General features: G+C 32.7%; 3 protein-coding genes across 6 annotated transcripts in view; 2 read left to right on the forward strand and 1 right to left on the reverse strand.

Moving 5' to 3' along the window:
- Window positions 1-4744: 4744 nt before the first annotated feature.
- On the reverse strand, window positions 4745-9781 carry LOC145319980 (uncharacterized). Its single transcript, XM_080162391.1, has 3 exons — window positions 9718-9781; window positions 8347-8406; window positions 4745-7670 (listed from the first exon to the last, which is right to left on the reverse strand). Exon 3 carries the CDS (start codon window positions 7642-7644, stop codon window positions 6517-6519), a length of 1128 nt encoding a protein of 375 aa, XP_080018517.1. The 5' UTR covers window positions 7645-7670; window positions 8347-8406; window positions 9718-9781; the 3' UTR covers window positions 4745-6516.
- Window positions 9782-14429: 4648 nt separating this feature from the next.
- LOC145319982 (uncharacterized) lies at window positions 14430-20004 on the forward strand. 4 transcript variants are annotated; one of them, XM_080162395.1, is made up of 4 exons: window positions 14440-14518; window positions 15698-15744; window positions 17278-18118; window positions 18450-20004. In XM_080162395.1, the coding sequence occupies exons 3-4, from the start codon at window positions 17306-17308 to the stop codon at window positions 18471-18473; spliced, it is 837 nt and encodes a 278-aa protein (XP_080018521.1). In that variant the 5' UTR covers window positions 14440-14518; window positions 15698-15744; window positions 17278-17305; the 3' UTR covers window positions 18474-20004. The 4 variants fall into 4 exon arrangements, 3 of the variants coding, with proteins under 3 accessions (XP_080018519.1, XP_080018521.1, XP_080018520.1); XR_013880096.1 differs by lacking the exon at window positions 15698-15744 and having other exon boundaries at window positions 14430-14518; window positions 17278-18338; XM_080162393.1 differs by lacking the exon at window positions 15698-15744 and having other exon boundaries at window positions 14430-14518.
- A 4242-nt stretch (window positions 20005-24246) lies between these two features.
- The window catches only part of LOC145319978 (uncharacterized), a 22740-nt gene continuing 22102 nt past the window's right edge, over window positions 24247-24884 (forward strand). Inside the window, exon 1 of the mRNA XM_080162389.1 lies at window positions 24247-24884. This exon is cut by the window's right edge and continues 4 nt beyond it. Coding sequence (XP_080018515.1) covers window positions 24821-24884 — 64 coding nt within the window. The 5' untranslated portion in view covers window positions 24247-24820.

The following is a 24884-nucleotide window of genomic DNA, read 5'->3' on the forward strand; positions in this document are numbered from 1 at the left end:
AGTTAAATCAGTTCCAGTTGCGAAAGCTTTTCTACAAAATTCACACGAGTATGGCTTAATCCCTGTTAAATAGAAATAATATATCTAGACAGTCCATCTGACCCCATAAGTCATCAAACATGGAAAGGATTCCATAGTAGACAAACACCTTTTTTTTATTTTTTACATTCAAGTTATACAAGCAATGAAATTTTTCGAGTTAATAATTACTAGGTAGAAAGTTAACTTTATACTAAGGAATTCAACTATTCATACTAACTTATTATAGACTTTGTCATATGCTTCACGCCATACTAGGAATTATACACAATATAACTTAACCAAGAACACCTATATCTTAAGAAAAACGACTATTAACAGCTGACTAAATATAAGAGTTTTTTTTTAATGCTTTTTCTACCAAAATCTGTACATAGTTTCTTCCAGTGACATGTCTGGAATGTACCTCCAGTGTTCTCCTATTGGCTGATTTGGAAAGTTGGTATGTCTCTAGATTATCTCTATTTTCCTGTATGAAGTCTCTTATGTCTGGCCAAATTCTTTTTCTTTTGAAATTCCTTCTTACATATATTACAATTGAATGACATCTTTATGCCAGCTGGGAGTCAGAGTAACTCTGAAAAAAGAAAGAAATATTAAAAACTATTACTAGACAATATTAATGTGTAGAGGGATCTTAAGGAACAAGATTTAGAACAATAAATTAATGTAATAATGAATAAAAATATAGCTCTACTGTAGATTGATAATTGGTTGAAGATTTTATATAATGAGGATTTAATAAAAGTTTTTAATCCAAAGAATGAGAGAACGTGTTCTTTATAATTTACAGTCCAATTGATACCCGTAGTGTTCTTATTTTTCCTTTGACAGGCCGAATTAGAGATAATAGACACAATACTTATACACGAGTTCTTATTTTTTCATATTACTGATCATTCATGATTAGGTACCTAAGCATTTAATGTATTAAATATCACACTCCCTCCAATAGAATATGCAAAATTTCCCAATGATCTTTTAAAAACTCCACTAAAAAGACAGACAAATATACAACCTACCTATTTTGAATTATTATTACCTTTTATTCCCCAAATTGTTATTTTCAACTCATTTAAAGTTTTTACATCTTATTTCCATTTCATCTGAAAATCAATACGTATTAATTTATTTACATATCTTTAATTTTTTAATTTTCTAATTAGCTGACTAACACATACAGATTGACCCACGAAAAAGTATTTTTTTAGCATCTGCAGCCCATATTTCTCAATGAAGTATTAAAAAATGTATATATCCTTGTTCTCTATTGATTTCCACATAAGTAGATATAAAAATATTTTTTGTACTTCAATTAACACCTGAGATTTTTAGAGCAAAAGTTTGAAAAAGTGGCTGAGGAAAAAGTAACTTTTCAAGAAAAATGCTTTTAAAAGTAAAATGATGTGTTATCTTCACAATTTCAATACTTTTTATAAAACTTTTATAAAGATGTTTCAGGGCAGGAGGTACTTCTTGAAGTACTGGGGGATATTGACGTCCCTCCCCTTACCAGTCACCCTTCCTTCCAGGGATATGAAAGGTTTGCGTAGGACTAACTATCCTACCTGTAAAAAAAATCTGTTCAAGAAAACACCCACAGAACCTCAAACACTTATGGCTTTCACACAGCCAGAGGTGTACATGAAACAAGAACTGTTGGAACTGATGCTCAGTTTACTGAGAATATGAAAGATGATGGTCAAATCCGAAAGGAAGCTATCAACTTGATGACAGGACCAATAAGTTCTAAGTAAAGCTGTAAGATAGGAACCTGGAATGTTAGAACAATGTATGAGTCAACTAAAACAGCCCAAGTAGTTAAAGAAATGACAAGTTACAATATTGGAATACTTGGAATTGCGGAATGTAGATGGACAGGACAAGGACAAACTACAACCAAAGATGGCCACCTAATACTTTATTCTGGTCATGAAAGCCAACATATGTATGGTGTTGCTATAATTATTCAAAAACGACATGTCAATTCACTAATAGACTGGAAACCTATATCAGACAGAATAATTAAGGCTAGATTCCAATCAAGGCACTGCAAGTTGACCATTATCCAATGCTATGCCCCAACAAATGACAAAGATAGAGAAGTAAAACAAGAGTTTTATGATCAACTGCAATCAATCAGAAACTCAGTACCCAAACATGACATGTGCCTAGTTCTTGGAGATATGAATGCTAAAGTAGGAACTGACAGGACTGGAGTGGAGAATGCAATGGGACACTTTGGCATAGGTACAAGAAATGAAAATGGAGAACTTTTACTTGAATTCTGTTTAAATAATGATATGGTTGTAGGAGGTACATTATTCCAACACAAAAACATTCACAAATATACCTGGACAACACCTGATGGACAAACAAGAAACATGATTGACCACATTATGATCAATAGAAAATGGGTCAAATCAATGCAAGACTGTAGGAGCTATAGAGGAGCCGACATATTTAGTGACCATGAACTAGTTGTCAGTAAGATTAAATTAAAGCTGAAGCGTACTGGCCATGATAAAAAGAGTGAGATTGGTAGACAATATGATTCTTCAAGATTAAAGGACCCTGTGATAAAGAATGAATTTGTTTTAAAACTCAGAAATAGATTTCAAGTCTTAGAGGACCTAAATGACGAGACTGAGATCACATGGACTTCAATTAAAGAAAACTTTCAATCTACTGCTAAGGAAACCCTAGGACACAAGAAACCAGAGAAAAAGGACTGGATCTCTGAAGAAACATGGATCAAAATAGAAGAGAGAAAGAAGCTCAAAAACAAAATCCATAATGCTCAACACTTGGCTGACATGAGCAATTTAAAAGCTGAATATACTGCTAAAGACAAAGAAGTCAAAAAGTGCACAAGGAAAGACAAGAGAGATTTCATTGACAATCTGGCTGAAAAGGCCCAGAGAGCAGCTGACTTTGGTAACATGAAAACAGTATACAACATAACCAAGCAATTAAGTGGCAAATATAGCAAAAAGAGTGGTGAAACTATCAAGGCTAAAGATGGTAAATTACTCACTACAGAAAAAGAAATTGCTGAAAGGTGGAAATCACATTTTGAAGAAGTGTTGAACAGACCTGAACCAGAAATTACTGCTGAACCAGAACCAGGACATGAAATAGACATAGATATAAGACCACCAACTATTCAAGAAGTTAAAGCTGCTATACATAGCCTAAAGAATGACAAAGCACCAGGACCTGACTTGATAACTGCCGAAATGCTTAATGCAGACATAGATCTTTCTGCTAGGACTCTAACTGATCTTTTTGATAAAATTTGGAGGCAAGAAAAGATACCAACGGACTGGTCTAAAGGTATAATCATAAAACTACCTAAGAAGGGAGATTTGAACAATTGTGATAATTGGAGAGGAATTATGCTGCTTTCTATCCCAAGCAAGGTCCTATGTAAAGTTATTTTAAACAGAATTGATGAGAAAATTGACAATAAACTGAGAGAAGAACAAGCTGGATTCCGTGCTGGAAGGGGCTGTGTTGACCAAATTTTCACCCTTAGGACAGTTATTGAACAATGTGTTGAATTTAACAAGCCACTTCACGTGAATTTTGTTGATTTCTCTAAGGCCTTTGACTCCATACACAGACAAACACTCTGGAAAATACTAAGAAGTTATGGTATACCAGAAAAGATGATAATTATGATAACTAAATTTTATGACAACTTCCAAGCCTGTGTTTCAGTTGGAAACAATAAGACATCTGATTTCTTTAAAATAAGCACTGGAGTTAGACAGGGATGCATTTTATCACCTATTCTATTTATATTGGTCATTGACTGGGTGATGAAGAAAACCACAGAGGACAAAAAACGTGGTCTCCAGCTGGGCATACTAGGACACCTAGAAGATCTGGACTTTGCTGATGACCTGGCACTGATTTCAGAAACAATTAAACATCTACAAGCTAAGACAGATAGACTAGTCAAATATGCAGGACAAGTCGGGCTCTTTGTTAATGTCAAGAAGACTGAAATTATGAATATACCTACAAACCCTGATCAAACTATAACAATAAATGGTGAACAATTGAAACAAAGCAACAAATTCACCTATCTGGGGAGTGTTATCAGCAGTGAAAATGGCTCAAAAGCTGATATTAAAACCAGGATTGATAAGGCTAGGGTTGCTTTCAACAGTCTACACAACGTTTGGAATTCAAAGAAACTTGCTCTGAAAACAAAAATCAGACTTTACAACAGTAATGTGAAATCAGTTCTTCTCTATGGAGCGGAATGCTGGAGAACTGTGAAAACTGAAACAAATCAACTTAATGCATTTCACAATAGCTGCCTAAGAAGAATTTGCAAAATATTCTGGCCAAACAAAATATCAAACCTTGAGCTGTATGCTAAGACCAAGTGCAATAGTATTGAAGCAGAAGTGAAATATAAAAGACTAAGGTGGCTAGGACATGTGCTCAGAATGGAACAAAATAGGTTTCCAAAAAAGTGCTTAAAATGGAACCCCACCACTGGTAAACGTAATCGGGGACAACCAAAAATGACCTGGAGGCGGAGCACTGAAAAGGACCTCTTTAATTTGGAATTAACATGGGGAGAAGCTGAGAAACTTGCCAAAGACAGCAGGAATTCATGGAGGAACAAGGTGTCCGTATTCTCTGGCCTTCACAGTCAAAAAGAGAGATGCGTCTGATGATGATGAAAGATGTTTCCAAGAAATTTATTTCATGTTAAAAGCACTTTTTTCACTTGTTCTAAAAGGCATTTTTAGAACAGTGTATTTTGCAAAAACACCCTTACACAAAGAAATCCTATAACACATAGTAGCAGATTAAAATTTTACATAAACAGAAATAAAACACTTTTTATTTTATTAAAATAAGTTAAAAGACAATTTTAATGATTTTTATGTGTCTTTAAGTAATTTGTATAAGTGGGCGTGAATTTATTGAGCAAGGTTGCGCTAATCCTATCGGCCATAAGCATAAATTTGGGAGGGGTTCGTTTAAGGTCATAGTAAGAAGTAGGGGATATTATAAAGTTTGAGGGTAAATGGTATATATAAGAAAAATGCATTCAATAAAATTTTAAAAAGTAATTTTTTTATATGTAAAACTACCTAACAATAAAAAAGATATCTTTTGTAAACTTGGTCTTCTCTCTAATTTGTTTTTTAATTGGTTGAAAAAATGTATTATACTAATAAAAAAACTAAGAAACATTTAGCAATGTCCAGTTACTCGAGCACTTTTTCCAAACTTTGACTTTTAAAACCTCTGCTGATTGATGTAAAAAAATATCTTTATATCCTCTGATGTGGAAATGTATACAGAATATATGCATTTTCTAATAATTTATTAAGAAATATGGGCTGCAGATGCTAAAAAAATACTTTTTCATGGGTCAATCTGTACAAAATATAAATTGATTTTAAAAGCGTGGATATTGTAACAAAGGGAGGAGTAGGTTGCGCTAAACATCCGTAAAGGTGAGTTTTAAGGCTTAAAAATATTAGTAGAACGATAATATTCACTAAATATGTGTATTTCTTATTGAAAAAAAACTATACCTAGACAATTTTTTTTAAGTTAACATAAATTTTTATCGTTCTACTACTGTTTTTAACTTAAAACTCACAACCTTTACGGATTTTTTGCGCAACCTACTCCTCCCTTTGTTTTCATTAATTGATGCTAATATTGATAATATTGTCCGCAGATGTTGGTCAATACCTTATAGGTCATGTGAAGGGATGGGATAAAGTCATAAGGAGGGTAGCCAGCTGGGAGAAATAATTTATCAGGGTATACGAGAATCTCTCACAATATACATACACGTATTCTATATCATAAGTTAAATTTCAAATGAATAATTAAAATAACAATAATAGGTATAATTACAATATTTTAGAAAACGAAGCTTTTTTTACTTTTCTAGTATGTGTTGGTTTTCTTTGTATAAAAATAACTTTATATTGGCTTAAATTTGCCGAGCTTTGCTGGTTTATTTTATGATTTCCTTGTTTTTTTTATATACATGAAAGAGGGAGAGCATTTAAAAAGTTTATTTACTACCTCTGTAATACAAATTATGTTATAAAAAATCATACAAAATCTATGCTTCAACAAAAATACATTCTAAAATTTTCTCTTATGCATTTTGACTAGCTCAAATATAAGAAAATTAGGTTCAATATATAACTTTAAAGAAAAGGAGACATTTAACAACAAAAAAAGCTTAACCTAAAAACCAAAGAGGAACCTACAAAATTATACTTTTGAACTATAATAATCAAATAAAAAATGGAAATAAAAGGAATAATTTTCAAAGTTCTATGCAACGATAATTTCAATGAGGACTTTGAAATACTTTGGAAATTTTACAAGGTGCTTGACTTATGTCTTATAGGTATAATACCCACATAACTCTATAAATAAGCCATTAATTCATGTACAAAAATAATAGATGAAAATCATTTATTCATATTCTTGTGACTCAATTACATCTTCCACTACTATTTCCTCTTTGACAGTAACTTCCTCATTCTCAGCTTCTATAGGAAGAGACAACACATTTTTTGTTTCCATTGGAAGAGAAAACATTTTCTCATCAAAATACACTTCCTCTTTAGAAGTTACTTCTTGCTTAATATTTTTAGCCTCTATATTCTCGGCTGCCATTTGAATAGATAACAAATCCTCAACTAGAAATCCTTCCGCAGTAGCTTCTTTCTGCGCATCAGCTTCAATAGATTCTAAATTCTTTATGTGCTCTGGTGTTTTCTTGTGCACAGCTAAGTTAGATGTTGAGTTAAATGATCTCTGGCATATTTCACAATGATATGGCCGTTCCCCAGTGTGGATTCTTCTATGTATGTTTAAATTACTTTTCTGAGAGAATCTCTTATCGCACATATCACACATGTATGGCCTTTCGCCTGTATGGATATTCATATGCTGCATTAAGTTACGTTTTACTGAAAACGTCTTCTCGCATATTTCACATGAGAACGGCTTCTCTCCTGTGTGAATCCTAATGTGGCGAGTCAAAATTGTGCTAGTTGAAAAAAACTTTCCACATTCAATGCAAAAGTATGGTTTCTCGCCAGTATGAACCCTGTTGTGTCTAACCAAAGCACTGCTACATGAAAATGACTTACCGCAGGTATTGCAACAGTATGGTTTTTCGCCTGTGTGTACTCTTTCATGTGTAGTCAAATGTGACTTTGTCAAGAATTTCTTATCACACACAGAACAGGAAAAAGGTTTATCTTCTATGTGACACTTCATGTGTTGGGTAAGAAGTAAGTTAGTTGCAAAATCTTTTTGGCATTCCTCACAATGAAATTGCTTGTTGACAATATGGATCCTTTTGTGTCTTACATAGGCACTACTACAGGAGAATGATCTACCACAAATATTACAACAATACGGCTTCTCACCCGTATGTATTCTTTCGTGTGTAGTCAGATGCGACCTTGTATAGAACTTTTTTTCACAAAAGGCACACGAGAATGGTTTTTCGCCGGTATGCATGCGTTTGTGAATGTTGAGGCTATTTGTATTGCAGAGCTCCTTATTACAAATATCACAGATAACCACCATGGTGTTTCTTCAAATGATTCTTAAACCTTAATAAAACAAAACAAATTATTTTTTTACGTAAAGATAAACTACATTTAGGTTTTTTAAGATTAATTCGTTTTTGAAAAAAATGCATGATATTATTGAGCTGGGCAAAATTTAGAAATTTTTTTCCATACATTTTAAATATGATGATTTTTTTTGTTTTTTTTTTGTTAATTTTTGGTCCCAATCTGATTCTTCTAAAGGCATGCATCTCCAAAGTCAAGTAAAAAAATGTAAGTGTGTCCACGTCAAGCATCCTATATTTAACTTGTATTCAAATAGATTTATACAGAACATTTGCTCCAATTAATATTGAATATTAAATAAATTGTTTCTCTATATATGTTAATGTTCGTTTGTATGATAGTTTGAATTACTAAGCTTCGTTTTTTTTTTTCATTCTTGTTTTTTTAAAATTAATTGGACTAAAGCTATTTGAAATGAAGGGTAGGTTCTCTAAATAGTTTTGATTATAAATTGAATATTTAATACTATGAAAGTGGAATACAAACAAACGGTTGGAGAAAAAAAATTTTCATTAGAAAATAACTTTAGAAATAAGTAACATTTAGCCCCACTGGAGACTTAAAAATAAAAATAAACCAGGCAAGATAAAATAATATTTTCAATTTCAACACTTGTACCTCTTAAAGTGTTTTATTATTAAAATTTACACACCTCGAGGAAGGTTTTTTCGTGAACTTTAGAATTTGTAATTACTCCAAATGTTCTAGGTATCTAAAAAAAATAAATAAAGATTAGAAGGTATATCCTAAATAGGCAAGAAAAGAAGGAGATGTTATTGTGGATATCTCACAATCAAAACATAAAGGACAATTATAGATTCTATGAAAACTAAAAACAGTATAGATACCTAGCTGCCTAGAAGCAAGATGAAGTTAATAGTCTTTTATTCTTGGCCCTAAAAACGGCTTTTACACTTACATTTTGACAAAAATACGTCTAGTTGTATTTCTGCCAGTTGTAGAAACGCAATGTACCCCTTCTCAGTTTAATACTTTTATATTAATTATTAGAAAAGAGTACCTAAATTTATTTATGGGTAACACTTGAAAACATAAATAAGCTAAAACTTCATTTAAAGCTTCGTAGAAACAGGTACAATTGAAATACAATAATGCTTTAGGTAAATGGTATAGTGTAAAAGCCGTTTTAAGGGCCCCTGTGGGGGGACTTTTTAAATTTTTTCACCGCCACAAATAAAAACAACATGACCTTGATGAAACAAGAATTTGAAAAAATGACTTAGTCCCCCCGCAGGGTTGCTGGTAAGGGGAAATTTTTTTGAAAAAAATAACATGGTCTCAAATGATTCCAAATTGCCTGATTCGGCGAGAAATGCAATCGGCGGGAGCGGCGGTCACCGATAATTTTAAAAGTAACTTTGGTCCTATATATAATAGTAGCTTAAGTCCAAAGTTAGCACATTTTTGGTCAAAGGGTTCTCAAGTAACCCCCCCCCCCCCTCCTGACCAAATAATTCTTATTTACATCCTCCTTTTAATACTTATATGATTAAAATATTAAACAGATTGTTGTTGTTTAGTGGTGGTGAAATTGGTAACCAGGAGTAATAAATTCTAGAAAAGGTCTTAAATAATTAACCAAAATCCAATAATATTTATGTATATTCTTATAATTGTCAATAAATATCTACTATACCTACAGTTCACTATTGTTTATTACTTATTAAAATGTACAGGATATATTTGACAAAATGAAAAGTTTAGATGTAAATTTGGCAAGAAATAGATGAATAATTGACAATTTAGGATGTATAAATGCCAGTGTTAGATGTATATTTGTCAGCCTACCTACGATATTTCGCAAATTACTGTCGAATTTACATCCACACAAACAATTTAGACAAAAAAAAACATCCACTGTATTTCTACCAGTTGTAGAAATGGCAACGTCCCCTGAGGAGGCATACAAACAAATATGATTACTTGGGTAGAAATAAATATGGGAGGAGAATCTGAGGGCATATGTAGCATTTATCATTTAAACTTAATAAATAAATCATACCTTGTTTAATACTTTACAACATTATTTCCATATAGTTTAACAGATATTTTTTTTCTATTATTCTGAAAAGGTATAGATAGATAGGTTATTTGCATGGCATTATATATTTTTGGTTTACGTACTATTTAATCCATAAAAAAATACTGATATGAAGTATATAAAGACTAACTAAAAATACTAAAGTTTCCTCACTACTAATAGCATGCATGTCAGGGAAGGTTATGTTTTTATAATATGACATGTTGCATTAGTCAAGTTCAAAATCTATGAAAGGATTAGAACTCAGTTTTACCCAAGATCGAGCATAGTAAAAAATTTAATCCTAAGCTGCAATACTCTTTTAAAACCCATGGGTACTAATTTTCAACCCTGGAATACTTACTATAAATTTATGTAAGTAAAATGGGTCCTGCGAAGGGTTCAGTAGATCTACAGTACATCTAATGAAGACACAAAACTGTTTTGTTTCATCTGCTTTTAAAAATTATAGAAACCGGCCAAAAAAATAGTCTTTTATAATTGAGAAAAAATTAAGGATTAAAATATAATAAGTAAAAGTTGACCTTATTTGTAATTAATTCAAGGGATGAAGATTCGTATAATTTCTACATTTACAACTATAAAGAACATTTATATGCTAAAAGTTCTCTGAAAAAGAGCAAAATCAATAATTTAGTGTGAGGTGTTTGTAAACAATGCACAATTGCACCGTAACTATTTTTATTACAAATGTCGTCTTTTTAAACAAAAACTTTTCCTGTCTTCTTAAAGATTTTTTTTGTCCACAAAAATGTATAATACAAAGTAAAACAATGTTTTTATGTCCAACTGTTTATTACCTGAAGCTTCTTGCAAATCGCTGGACCAATTAGCTTTAGCTATTTCAAGGAATGTACGAACGTCTGAACCCATGATAGTTTTATTAAGCTATTTTCTGTAGGGGTGATAAAAATAAACATTTTTAGACATTTAGAAGGAGAGGATATTAGTCCGGTTGGGGACAAATTGTCAAAATGTCTCATTCGAACGTATATAAATGTATTTTTGATTTCGGCTATTTTCAAATCCGATTTTAAAACGACGACATTCATATAAATATATCTTGCCTCGGCATTATAAATGTAAACAACAAATGTTGAAACAAAAAGTGGAATTTTATATTTATTGTTTTAGTGATATTCTGGGAGGGAGGGGACATTGGACGTAAATTAAACGTATATTCAAAAATCAATTCTTTTTTTTATATTAGCATCTTATGGTCTAGTAATTTTTGGATAGATTTTTACGGATTTTTCGTTCAGACTTAAATACATTTAAAATAAGTTCTTACTCTTTATTTGTTTATGTTCTTGTGTCTTACTTTCTGATATGTTTGGCTACATTTTATGGTTGCTGTTTTTTTTATAAATTACCTGTCAAGTCTTTTATACCAAAACTTTTTGTGACTGTGTATTATTAAATAATCATAAATTTTCAATTAATTCTATACACGGCGAGTTAAATCAAAACTAATTGGATTTCTGCTATGTAAGAAAGGGGGGGGGGGGGGAATGTGGTGACTCGTGCCACGACATACCAGCAATTTTATTTTGGGTGCTACTCCCTTAGTTTTAGAGATAATTGGGTGAAATCTTTTGGGCTGGGTCACTAATTACCCCAACTAGAGGTATCTTTCAAAAAAAAACGGAGGCGGGTCCGCCGCTCCCGCCGTTTGCCGCCATTTTCCGCCGCCGCCAAAAAAATTTTTTTTATTGCATTTCTCGCCGAATTAGGCAATTTGGAATCATTTGAGACCATGTTATTTTTTTCAAAAATTTTTCCCGTTATAACCAACCCTGCGGGGGGACTTGGTCATTTTTTTCAAATTCTCGTTTATCAAGGTATATCTTAAATTCAGTGCCTCTCCTAAGCTTTTAAAGATATTGAGACAAAACCTTTTGAGGTAGATCAGTAAGAAATATTTGAATAAAAAATGGCGGCGGTACCGCCGCTCCCGCCGTCCACCGCCATTTTCCGCCGCCAAAACTTTTTTTATTGCATTTCTCGCCGAATTAGGCAATTTGGAATCATTTGAGACCATGTTATTTTTTCAAAAATTTTTCCCCTTATAACCAACCCTGCGGGGGGACTTGAGGTAGATCAGTAAAAAATATTTGAATAAAAAATGGCGGCGGTACCGCCGCTCCCGCCGTCCACCGCCATTTTCCGCCGCCGCCGCCAAAATTTTTTTTATTGCATTTCTCGCCAAATTAGGCAATTTGGAATCACTTGAGACCATATTATTTTTTTCAAAAATTTTTCCCCTTACAAGCCGTCCTGTGGGCGGCGGAAAATGGCGGTGGATGGCGGGAGCGGTGGTACCGCCGCCATTTTTTATTCAAATATTTTTTTGCTGATCTACCTCAAAAGATTTTGTTTCTATATCTTTAAAAGCACAGGAGAAGCACTGAATTTAAGATATACCTTAATAAACGAGAATTTGAAAAAAAATGACTAAGTCCCCCTGCAGGGTTGGTTATAAGGGGAAAAATTTTTGAAAAAAATAACATGGTCTCAAATGATTCCAAATTGCCTAATTCGGCGAGAAATGCAATAAAAAAAATTTGGCGGCGGCGGCGGAAAATGGCGGTGGACGGCGGGAGCGGCGGTACCGCCGCCATTTTTTATTCAAATATTTTTTACTGATCTACCTCAAAAGGTTTTGTCTCAATATCTTTAAAAGCTTAGGAGAGGCACTGAATTTAAGATATACCTTGATAAATGAGAATTTGAAAAAAATGACTAAGTCCCCCCGCAGGGTTGGTTATAACGGGAAAATTTTTGAAAAAAATAACATGGTCTCAAATGATTTCAAATTGCCTAATTCGGCGAGAAATGCAATAAAATTTTTTTTTTGGCGGCGGCGGAAAATGGCGGCGAACGGCGGGAGTGGCGGACCCGCCGCCGTTTTTTTTGAAAGATACCTCTAGTTGGGGTAATTAGTGACCCAGCCCAAAAGATTTCACCCAATTATCTCTAAAACTAAGGGAGTAGCACCCAAAATAAAATTGCTGGTATGTCGTGGCACGAGTCACCACATTCCCCCCCCCCCCCTTTATCCAATAAAAATCAGGGTTGCCACATTTTGTCGATATATTTTCCCAAAGTTTATAGTGATTTTTTACAAGTAATAAAACAATTTTTGAAGTTAAATTATAGCTTAAGATAAAGAAAACTAGTTTATCTATTTATATTAATTCTTAAATTAACTGCTTTATACATAAAATTTCTCAAAAATGACGACTAAAGTTTAAGAATTTTAAAGTCTGATAATCTTTAAAATAGAGCTTTTACACTCATTATTTTGAAAATATTTAAAAGAAAATACATTTTTAAATATACCTTAGCAATTTCTTTTCATTCTGATAACTAAAACCAATTATCTTAACACTTTTTAAAAAAGGGGGTCATTTATGTAATTATTTTCCATAAGGTATGTGTTCTTCAAGACTTTAAAACATGAATAGAACACTAAAACTTGGCATGGAAGTTGCTCTAATATGGTAAAATGTTAAACTGTGAAGAAATTTTATTGAAACCACCCCTTATATCAAATTTTCATATCGAAATTTGCCAGGGGATTGATATACCTTCCTACACCCTGTTTTGCACACTTTCGTTTTTGACCCCAACTCCCTACAAAAAGTATTGAAATTGTGAAGAAATGGCTGCAAAACTGCTGTTGCCGCCGAAAACTGTTTATCCCCCCAAAAAATTTTGCTTGTTCTTACAATTTTGTAAAACTTTAAGGCTAAACAAGTAAAATCAATGTCCTAGTTGGACCCAAGTATAACTGAGATAAGCAAGCCTAAAGTAGAAACCAATCCATTGCTTTGAGCTAAGAAGGAAGGCTGAAATTACGGGTAAGACGGTACTAACCACTACCGCACGTAGTATAGCTTGATATCTTATGGTCAGACATGGATTTACACAGTCATATTTAAAGTTTTAATTTGTGCTTTAGAAATAAGTTAAAGTGCTCTTAAAACAGAGTAATACATGGACATCCAAGCTTTTTCATTTTTTTAGGGGGGGGGGGGAGGGGGTGGAAATTGTAAATTAAAACTTTGGGGGTAATCTTTATAACATAGAGGCAATGACGTCCAAGCAATTTTTTATTTGTAATTTTATTTTATATTATTTTTTTTTAATTTATCTTCATTTGAATAGGTATTAAAAAGAAGGAATCTGTAGGTAACATTAGGATTTAAAAAAACACTTAGCAAAAAATTTAAATAATTTTTTTTTGGGGGGGGGGGTGAATTTAAAAAATATATATATATTCCAAAGTCTAAGAAATGAGGACGAAACCACATGTAAAAAAATATTGAAATATTTATGAAAATATTCAAAAGTTTCAAAGTGGCAACTCTGTTCTGACAATTTTCTTACGCGGCATTCACGCGTATTCCCAGTACATGTAAATGTGTACAGTTAACAACACGATTACAATTAATTCATATACAAATGTTCTGTGATAATTTGACACTAAGTGACTTTAGAACTCTATAGCATTTGTGTGATGTTTGATTTTTTATTAGAGAAAAAGTAACAGTCTAAGTTACGGTGTATATTCGATCTCAGTTTTGATATTAGAAATAGTAGGTATAAAATATTATTATAAATTCTTAATATATGATACTTATTTTTCAGACATAGATTAATATATGATACTTATTTTTCAGACATAGAATAATATATGATTCTAAAATATATAAATGTAACAGAAAGCCAAGTTTTAGCAGACGTTCTTAACCTTAAAGTAAGTAAGTAAATAATCGATCCTTAGATCTAAAAGTAACATGCAGGATTTTTGTGTGTGCGTTTGGTGAAGATACTCGCAGTAAATATGGATTTTTCTTTATAGTAAATCATATCATATGTCCAGGGAAGTTTATACCTCACTGTTTTTGGGTCGGATACCCCTCTCTCTCTCATTAGAATTTGGCCCTAGAATTAAAGCTAGACCCATCTCTTCCATGCAAGTGCCCCATGAGCAGGGTTGTCGAATTGGGCACTTTTTTTTATATTGGGCGGCCAATTGCCCAAAAGGGTTTTAGGCGGGTTTTGGGCGCCCAAAAGTGGTTTTGGGCACCTTTTTAGGGCAAATGTCGTAAAAAGCATTTAAAAATGATATAGCCTAAAACCATATCTAGACTTATTATTAGAAATAAAATAGCCTAAAACCATCTCAGGACCTATAAAAGCTCCACTGGAAAGCAGTTAGCGAAATCCTTCTCTAGATACAAAAAAAACTTACTAATTTATACATTTTACTAGCAGCTACGGCCCTAGAGGCCTCTAGGGGCACTTGAGAGTCAAATTTGATAATCCAATCATTATACCTATTAGATTTGAAAAGAAAAAGTAAAAAAAAAATTGGGGGGGGAATAATTTTTTTTTTTTTTTTTGGGGGGGGGTAGGTTTGCTCCTCCCATTTTTATTTTTAGTTTAAAAAATTTTTTAAAAAGTTTTTGGGGGAGTGCAATTTTTTTCTAGGGGCGATTTCTCTTAGGAGGGTTGTGGTACCCTCCCCCAAAATAGTTATAAACCTTCCCAGAACCTATGAGAAGCTACTCTGTTAAGGAGAACCCGATCGGTTCAGCGGTTAGCGAGATCCTTCGGTACAAACACACAGACACACAAACAAACAGATACACATCCTGTTACTTTAGTATAAGGATATCACCCAAAAATAGGCCCGCCCCCCCCTCTTTTTTAACCCCCTCCCCTTTTTCTCTCCCCCTAAAAGGGGGGTGCCCAAAACTGCCCAAAGGACCTTATATTGGGCGGCCCAAAACCGCCCGCCCAAAACTGCCCGCCCAAAAGCGCCCGCCCAAAATGACAACCCTGCCCATGAGGCATCTAGGGGCGAAGCCGGTAGCAACCTATATAAAGTAGAGATCTCTCAATGATAAAATATACAAGATTTTTTGGATAGGCCTCCAGGTTCCGGAGCTCCAGGCCTCCAGGAGTTTTCTGGGCCAGGTAAAAAATAAAATAAAAATCATATTTGAACAGTTAGAGGTAAGTTGATAAAACAATGTAAGCCTCTTTAATATATTTTTTACATATTTGAAGAAAAAATTACAATCGGCCTCCAGGTTCAGGTGCTGCAGGCCTCCAGGTGGCCTCTGGACAGGTAAAAAATCAAAATTTCTTATTTTAACAGTTAGAGGTAAGTTTATAAAACAACATAACCTTCTTTTAATATATTATTTACATATTTGAAGAAAAAAAATTACTATCGGCCTCCAGGTTTAGGTGCTGCAGGCCTCCAGGTGGCCTCTGGACAGGTAAAAAATCAAAATTTCTTATTTTAACAGTTAGAGGTAAGTTTATAAACAACATAAGCTTCTTTTACTATATTTTTTTTACATATTTGAAGAAAAAATTACAATCGGCCTCCAGGTACAGGTGCTGCAGGCCTCCAGGTGGCATTCGGACAGGTTAAAAGTCAAAATTTTATTTGAAGTAAGTTTATAAAACAACATAAGATTCTTTTATTATATTATTTTTTAAAAAATTATGAGGATAACGCCAACATATAATATTATTAGATCCTACACATTAAGACTTCAAAGGTTTAAATTGTAGGAATTATGGATATTATCCTTTTTTAATTTTTACCTGTCCAAAGCCTGAAGCTCCTGAGCCTGGAGGCCCATAGTAATTTAAAAATATACTTATTTAAATTTTCTAGTTGATCACTAGCTCATTAAAATAAAATAAAACTTTTACATCTCTCTAGTTAGTTTGGAGGCCATTTGTAATATTGTCTTCAAATATGTAAATAACATCCAAATATAAGCTAATTTTGTTTTATACAAACTATTATAAACTAAATATAAACTAACCTCTAACTGTTAAAATAAGACATTTTGATTTTTTACCTGTCCAGGGGCCACCTGGAGGCTTGCAGCACCTGAACCTGGAGGCCGATTGTAATTTTTTCTTCAAATATGTAAATGATATATTTTAAAAAAAAGCTTATGTTGTTTTATAAACTTACCTCTAACTGTTCGAATAAGATTTTTTTATTTTTTTACCTGTCCAGAGAACACCTGGTGGCCTAGAGCTCTGGAACCTGGAGGCCTATCCAAAAAATCTTAAAACTACGTGAAATTCATAATATAAGAATGATTTTATTATTAATAACCTATCCCCTCAGTCCAAAGATAAAGCCTAGGTACCAGGTTTACGCAAATGTGGCAAAACTCCCCCCTCCCCACCCTTATTCATATTAAATCGCAGCAACTTTATATCTAGAAAATATCTCTACTAATTTTTTGTCCTACTGACACTGAACTTTATATTATTATAGATATTGTTTATTTGACAGTTACACTTCTCTATTTCTTATATGTTGCTTTATAATACAAAAAAACGTACATATTACTGCACTAATTCAGGAAGGCATTTTATTCCACTTTTTTTTCTTATATTACCTCAATTAGGTAATCATTGCATTATCCTTAAAAGTAATCAAAGATATACTGATTATTATATTTATATTTTCAGATTTCAGTAAATTTGTTTGCAAGCAACAATGATCACGTGCGATGTATGCAATAAGGAGTATTGCAACACAAGCAGCCTGAATATTCACAAACGGATGCACACGGGCGAAAAGCCATTCAAATGCGAAGTGTGCAAAAAGTCCTTCTTCACAAAAACGCATTTGACAACACACGAAAGAGTCCACACGGGTGAGAAACCGTACTGTTGCAACTTTTGTGGTAAATCGTTTTCATGTAGCAGTGCTCTGGTAAGACACAGACGTATTCATACCGGCGAAAAACCATATGCATGTGGCGAATGTGGCAAGTTATTTACAAACAGTACAATTTTAACTCGTCATAAGATGACCCACTCTGGCGAAAGGCCATATCCATGTAATATTTGTGGAAAAACGTTTTCACGTAAAGGATACCTTGTTCAACATAATAATACCCACACCGGCTTGAAGCCATATCTGTGTGACATGTGTGACAAAGGATTCTCAAACGTGAGTAATTTAGTTACACACAGAAGAATCCACACGGGGGAGAGGCCTTATCATTGTGAGATATGCGTGAGATCATTTAACTCAACATCTAACTTAGCTGCACACAATAAAACCTCAGACCATATAAAGAATTTAGAATCTATAGAAGCTGATGCTAAAAAGGAAGTTACTGCAGAAGGATTTCTAGTTGAGGATTTACTTTCTATACAAATGGCAGCCGGAAACGGTGTGGCTAATATTAAACAAGAAATAAAACATGATAAAGAAGAAGATGAAAATTCTGAGGAAAATTTGTTCTTTCCCCAAGCGGAAGCTGAGATTGGGGAAACCGTTATTAAACAAGAAATAGAAGAAGTAATAGATTAGTTTTCAATCAGTAGCAGAGTTACTCTATACTTTAAAATGTCCATGCTGTCTGTCCATAACACATAATTTTATTAGCTGCTACTCGAGATAGGTGGCTGAATATTTGTTTGAAGATTATCTTACAAATAAGCATCCAATATATGATTTACTTAGTCCGTCGGAATTTTATTTCATGACAACTATTTTAGACATACATCTGAATTTATAGGTAAAAGTTTGCTGACTAATTTTCATCTGCCCTTAAAAACACTTGATTCATTGGTCAGCGTGGACTCCTCTTGAATACATCAAACTTGTATTTAAATTATGCCATTTTCAGCTGTTATCAAAGATAGAATATTGAAATTTTGTTTTATGATTCCTATTTGTACTGAACATCTACACCAAAACCTTGAATGTTCTTACTTTTATGTTTATGAGCTTGCTATATATGTATGTTTTCATTGTTTTTTGTTATTTAAAAATATGTTATTGTTTTGTTTCTTTTTATGTAACTTGTAAATATTATTGACTTAAACTACCTACATAAACCACACACCCTCAAAGATGAAAGGGAGATTTTTAGTTCCAGAAGAGCACTTTTAGGGAACGCACTTTTTTTTTTGGAAGGGAGAGGCCGGATTTGACACTTTTTAAACCAAAATCTAAAAGTTAAAGGAACTCTAATTTAAAAATGGAGTTAGAGCACTGACATTTGGTATGGCAGTTGCTATGAATATGTACAATGTGGAACTGCGAAGAAACGGCGGTTAGATCGCCGCTCTCGCCGAAAACCGCCGTTTCCCTTATATTTTCACTAGAAACTTTTGATAATTCAAACATGTCACCATAAAAAAAAATAATTGTTTAGGTAGTAAACAAATGAGGGAAATTTTTATAAAAAAAAGTTTATCCCAGATGATTCAAAATTGTCTGATATGACAAAAAAAGACAAAAAAAATCGGTGGGAAACGGTGGTTTGGGCAAAAATGGCGGTTCCGCCGCTTTCTTCACAGTTCCATATTGTACCTCTTAAAATTAACTGCCATACCAAATTTCAGTGCTGTAACTCTTTTTTTAGTTGAGTCCCTTTGCCTTTTAGTTTTAAATAGAGTCACAACCACCTCCCCCTTTGAAAAACATACCTAGGTACCTATTTTAATTTACAAATTAGGTAGTCTTTTCTAGAAAAAAATATCTAGGAAAGTTAATAGGCAATAATGGTATACGCAATACGTTTTTCCTGCGTTATTACGTTAAAAAAGTTAGGTAAGTCCTTCATCCCACAATAATCTTCCCATTTTTATATGTTATATCCCTTTTTAATAAGAAATAATTAATTACGTTTTATAAATTGTACATTATTTCATGTCTTATTTAAAAATTGTTAAAGGGAGAGGGTCATTTCTCACAATACCCCTGTTATTGAATGACCCATAGAATTAAGAAAGTTAGAGAAAGCATTGGGTATTATATAAGTATTCATCAAAATAATATTTTTGTGTAATTAATTTTCGCCTTTGTCAACGGCAAATTTCATGGCAGCAGTTAGTTTATTTTTGATTTAAAAGTCGATATATGTATGTCAAAGTCTATTAATATCTTAATTCGAAGAGTCATTTTGATTACATGGTTATTTTTACTAATTTGGTGATGATGGTTTCCCTTTTCTACCTCTAAAATTTTTTGAATTTAATGTTTTTTTTGTTGTTGTAAAAGTTATTATTTTTTTAAGATAATCAAATAGGTAATAAGTTATCAAACAAGATTAAATATGTAATCATTTAAAATATTTTAAATTTTAATAGTACTGCTTGTCTAGCAAAGTAATACTTAAGTTCATATAAAATATTTATTGATTAGTATTTTCAAATATAAAAAAAAAATATGAAAAAGATTGTTTTCTTTTATTAGGTATATTTTAAAACTTTTCTTTCAGAAAAAAACTTAGTTTTGCTATTTTTAAAAGCGAAGCTTTTCTATAATTAGGGTCGGTCCGTCCGTACGTCCGTACGTCCGTCATTACGTCCGTAACGGATAGCTTTTTCCGTTAATTTAGGCATGTTAGAATTGTCCTATCGATTTCAAATTTTGCATGGTGATTCCTTTAGTAGTTAGGTACGATTTAGAAAGCGTAGCAACTCTATAATCATTACCAAAATGTCCTTACGTCCATTTTAAACATGTTGATTTTTTTACTTTTTTAACAACAAATTTTTATGTGATCAAATCATCGGATTGATCTGATTTTTGGTATATTGATTCCTGGGACAACAAAGTATAATGTAAAAAGCGAAGCAACTCTATAATCAAGCTCTAAAAATGTAAGTATGTCCATAAAAATTATCCTGTATCAAGCAGTTTTACAACAAATTTACTTACAATTTTGCTTTGACTCTTATAAATTTATATTATGATAATTAAGTTCTAACACTATACAAGTGTTAATGTCCGTTTGTCCTACCGTTTCAGTGCTTCGTTTTTATGGATGTTGTCATCCTTGTTTTAATATGTATATCATAATAGGTAAAGTTGTATTTTTTGTGTTGGTCTGTCAAGATACATCAGATCGCTGGTCAGGTCTAAATAAAAAAGTAGTTCCACAAAATGCATTGCAACCGAATCGGGTAGGTTTTAGGCTATGTTTTCACCCATCCCTTCCCGTTCTTATATTGAGCCTTTAATGCTAGGGGCGTATGCACTAGTACATATAGTATAATATAAATAATATATAATACAAGTCGAAAGAATTTGTTTTTTTTTCGTGTATTTCTAAAATTATCAAGACTTGAAAAATCATACACTTGTGATATTTGCATCATTCAAATGTCTTATTCAGAGGCCATTTTTCCTTATGTACGATTAGGGTTTGCAATCCGAATCCGGAATCCGCCCAATTTTTGGCCAATTTTAAAATACAGAATCCTAATCCAGAATCCGTTTTTTTTTCTTACTTAATACTTGGTTCGCGTAGTTCGCGAAATATTAAAACAAACATCCCTCTTTTCTTATCGAACAAATAATCCTACTATATTAAGTAACTAGCGGCTTCGCCCCTAGCCTCTAGGGGCTTTGCCCCAAAAGGTTTGACCAAACAAATTTTTCGTGTTTTAGATTTTAAAGAAAATTTTTTTAAAAAATTTGGGGAAGGGGGGATTTTTTTTTTTGGGGGGGGGGGGGGGTAGTCGACCCCACTATTTTAATTTTAGTTTTAAAAAGAAAAAAATGTAGGGGGGTATTTTTCATTTTTTGGGGGGGTTAGGGGCTCCCCCCCCCCAAGAAAATAGTTATAAACCTTCCCGGGACCTATGAGAAGCTACCCTTTAAAGGAGAACCCGATCGGTTGAGCAGTTAGCGAGATCCTTCGCTACAAACAAACAGACAGACAAATAAACAGACCAGACAGACATCGTTCTACATTGTATTATAGATTACTAGCGGCTTCGCCTCTAGGGGCTTTGTCCCAAGAGGTTTAATCAAACCAATTTTTCGTATTTTAGATTTTAAAAAAATTTGGGGGGGGGGAATATTTTTTTTTTTTTTGGGGGGGGGTAGTCGACCCCACTATTTTAATTTTAGTTTTAAAAAGAAAATTTTTTTTTTTGGGGGGGAGGGGTATTTTTCACTTTTTTGGTTGGGGGTGTCCCACCCCCCAAGAAAATAGTTATAAACCTTCCCGGGACCTATGAGAAGCTACCCTGTGAAGGAGAACCCGATCGGTTCAGCGGTTAGCGAGATCCTTCGCTACAAACAGACAGACAAACAAATAGACAGAGAGACATCGTTCTACTTTGTATTATAGAAGATTTTTTTGTCTGTTGATTAGATTTCGCTTACTTCTAAACCTATCGAATTTTCCATTTCAGGAAAGCTTCACATAGATCCCAGGTCGCTTTATTCTATCCTATATTTAGATTAAGTTTATTGTGTGGTTTTAAGCTATTCTTCTACTAATTAATGCACTGAGGTCCTAGATTCTAGGGACGCAACCGCTAGTCTATGAATAATTCTCTTATCTAACAACAGATGTCAGTATTTTATCTTTCTTTTGTTATTGTAAAGTAGAGACACCTATTGGGTGTTATTGGCATTAAACTAAAGAGAAACTTGTTGCCAGATGTAAAAATTGAGGGCTCTGTAAGAAATTATATATTTTTTTAAGCTTTAAGCATTTTTAAAATTTTGATTGATTAATAATGCCTTTTTAAAGATTATTTTTTCATCCCATCAAAGCAATTACAATGCATTTTGAGCTGTAAACGTAATTTGGCCATGTAAGACGAAAAGCTTCTGGCAAAGTCAGAGAGCAGAAAATAAACATTGATTTCTTTGAGTGACCCAGCTGATGACGTAATTCTTTCTCGTCTTGTTAAGCTAGCTTTGGTCTTCTTGTATGGATTAATATTATTTTTTAATAGTTTTCTAGGCTAAAACAGACATTTTTATCTCAAAATCATTGAAACTTGACAAACGTATAAAAAGCTAGCTTTAATATCAAAAAGGGAAAAAATTTCAGATTTTGTAGAGGCGGCTCGGCTGTCAAATTTTTCAGAGGCGAAATTTCTAACCAGACAGACTCGCTGAAAATCAAAATTGTTATTTAAGAGAAATTGTTTAATTTTTATAATCGTAGCGAAGCTTCTTTTAATTTATTTTGTCTGTTTGTAATTTATAATATTACATTTTTACCAATTAATTTCATAGCTAATATTGCAATTTTCTTATAATAAATCTTAGCTATTGATTTTGTAAGTCTATCCATAACCTTTTTATGGATGCTATTATCATTGTCATGTTTATATATTTTATCTTTTACCATGTCGCTAGGAAACCGTTTTGCTCTCTAATTTTTTATTATTTAAGTTTTATGGAAATAAAAGTGTTTATTTAATTTAAAAGGACTGTATTCACAGTAAACAATATTTTTAAAATTTCTACGAGTTTATTATTAGTTTATTAGCGTTTTTATCTGTCTGTTTTACCTCTGGAGACGGTTGATTACAAATATTGCAGACAATCAACTCTTTTGATTACACGATCTTTGTGTAGAAGTTTTAACTGTAGTGTTTACGTACGCATGTTTTTGGCCAATGCGCATTACCCCTACTCTTACTTTTAGTATGGCGCATCTGACACAGCAGCAGTAGATACAATTTTAACGTCTCTAGATATGCTGCAGTTTTGGCTGTTCTGCGTTTTAGTGTACAATAGTACTCCGTTTTCATAAAATAAATTGACATCGGTTAGCAGCTTAGACATAAGTTAAGGGTGCTGTTAAGTGTTTCATAGACCAAACTGAAGTAAATTTAACTGATCATGATAACCGATGTGTGACGTCATAACATAAGTTAAAGCTAAACCAAAGTTCAGATCAGTTAAGACTTAACCGAAGGTGGTAAAAACAGCTTAACCAAAGCCAGCTGTCAAAATTCGTACGGGGCATTTGTACTTCTGCAGAAAAAAATAAAAACAAAAGAGAAATGGGGTGGCTTTAATTTTGTAAATTAGCAAAAATAGCTACGATGATTTTGTAGATTTAAAAATAAAATTTTTTGAAGGAAGAAATTTTTTTTCAAAAAATATAAATTACTTTTGAATAATTTTATAAAAATTACTTAATAAAGGACTGCAGTCGCGTCCATCCCCCTGCCCCCACCCCAAAAAAAACAATTAATTAAAAATTTAGCATGGGCCTATTTTGAAGATCTTAATTGACAAGGGATTTAAAAAAATTTTTTTTAGCATATATAATATAATATGTATTTAACCTAAATTAAACATTTCTTCTTTGTACCTTTTCTTTATTTTCTATACTCTTTGCATCATTTCATTACATATGGTATTATTAAAATTAGTACCAAGACGTATTAGGATTTTTTAAAAGACGACATTTGTCAGAAATAGGCCTTTTATGCTATTTTAAATTAATTTTAGAACGGCAACCCTGCCTTTCATCGGTTAGGTGCGACAGCTTATAACCTATGTTAAAAATGACGCATTGTCCACATCAGTTTATTTATGAAACCATAATAAAACTTTTGCGTACTTTATGATAGGTAACTGAACTGAGAGCTGTAACCTAACCACACTTATTTTAGATCAGTTAGCAGCTTGTTTAAGAAAACGGACTAGTATCTTTAATGTTTAATAATGAACACAATATTAAATTAAAGACAATTCAATAATTTTCACTGGCCAACAAGTTGTAGGCTAATTTAGATTATAACATGGGATACAGTTCTTTTAAAATGTTCAAAATAAAATGCAATTAAGATTTTGTTGTGTCTACTTATCTGTAACGTTGCTAGGAGACCCTTTAAGAGCCACACAGAGAATGTTAAAGAGACTCAAATTATCTAAATATCGCAAATTTTAGTTAGTTTTAACGTGGATATGTCACATGCATCAAAATTGATTTTTTATAGCGTTAGTTGTTTTATTATCATAAAAAATAATTGCTTTGAAATTTTACCTTTATACCTAACAATTTGTTTTTTAAGCGTCGCTATTGCTTTAATTCGTAATTTTAGAATAGCAGAGAAAATAATTTTTCCTATTGATCGTCTCTATGATTTTCTTGGCTGTTAATATGAGTATCTAGTCTATGACTAACTTAGTTCAACCATTGTTTTTCTTGTTATATAATTAAATTGCCTTTTTTATGTTTTAATCATATGTAGGTATAATTTTTTCTTGATTTCTAGACACGCTATGGAATCTCGTTTGAGGTTCGTGCTTTTTAAAACAATCCAGGAAGCGGATCCTAACTTTGATA

The sequence above is a fragment of the Acartia tonsa genome, chromosome 5, assembly GCF_053477335.1.
Source record: "Acartia tonsa isolate MP-2025a chromosome 5, ASM5347733v1, whole genome shotgun sequence".
Classification (NCBI taxonomy): domain Eukaryota; kingdom Metazoa; phylum Arthropoda; class Copepoda; order Calanoida; family Acartiidae; genus Acartia; species Acartia tonsa.

Coding starts and splice junctions, on each gene's coding strand:
- LOC145319980 (XM_080162391.1), bottom strand. CDS start 7,644: ATGGTGGTTATCTGTGATATTTGTAATAAGGAGCTCTGCAATACAAAT.
- LOC145319982 (XM_080162393.1), top strand. CDS start 17,306: ATGATCACGTGCGATGTATGCAATAAGGAGTATTGCAACACAAGCAGC. Junction 18,119..18,449: donor TTAAACAAGAAATAGAAGAA/GTAATAGATTAG, acceptor TGCCATTTTCAG/CTGTTATCAAAGATAGAATA.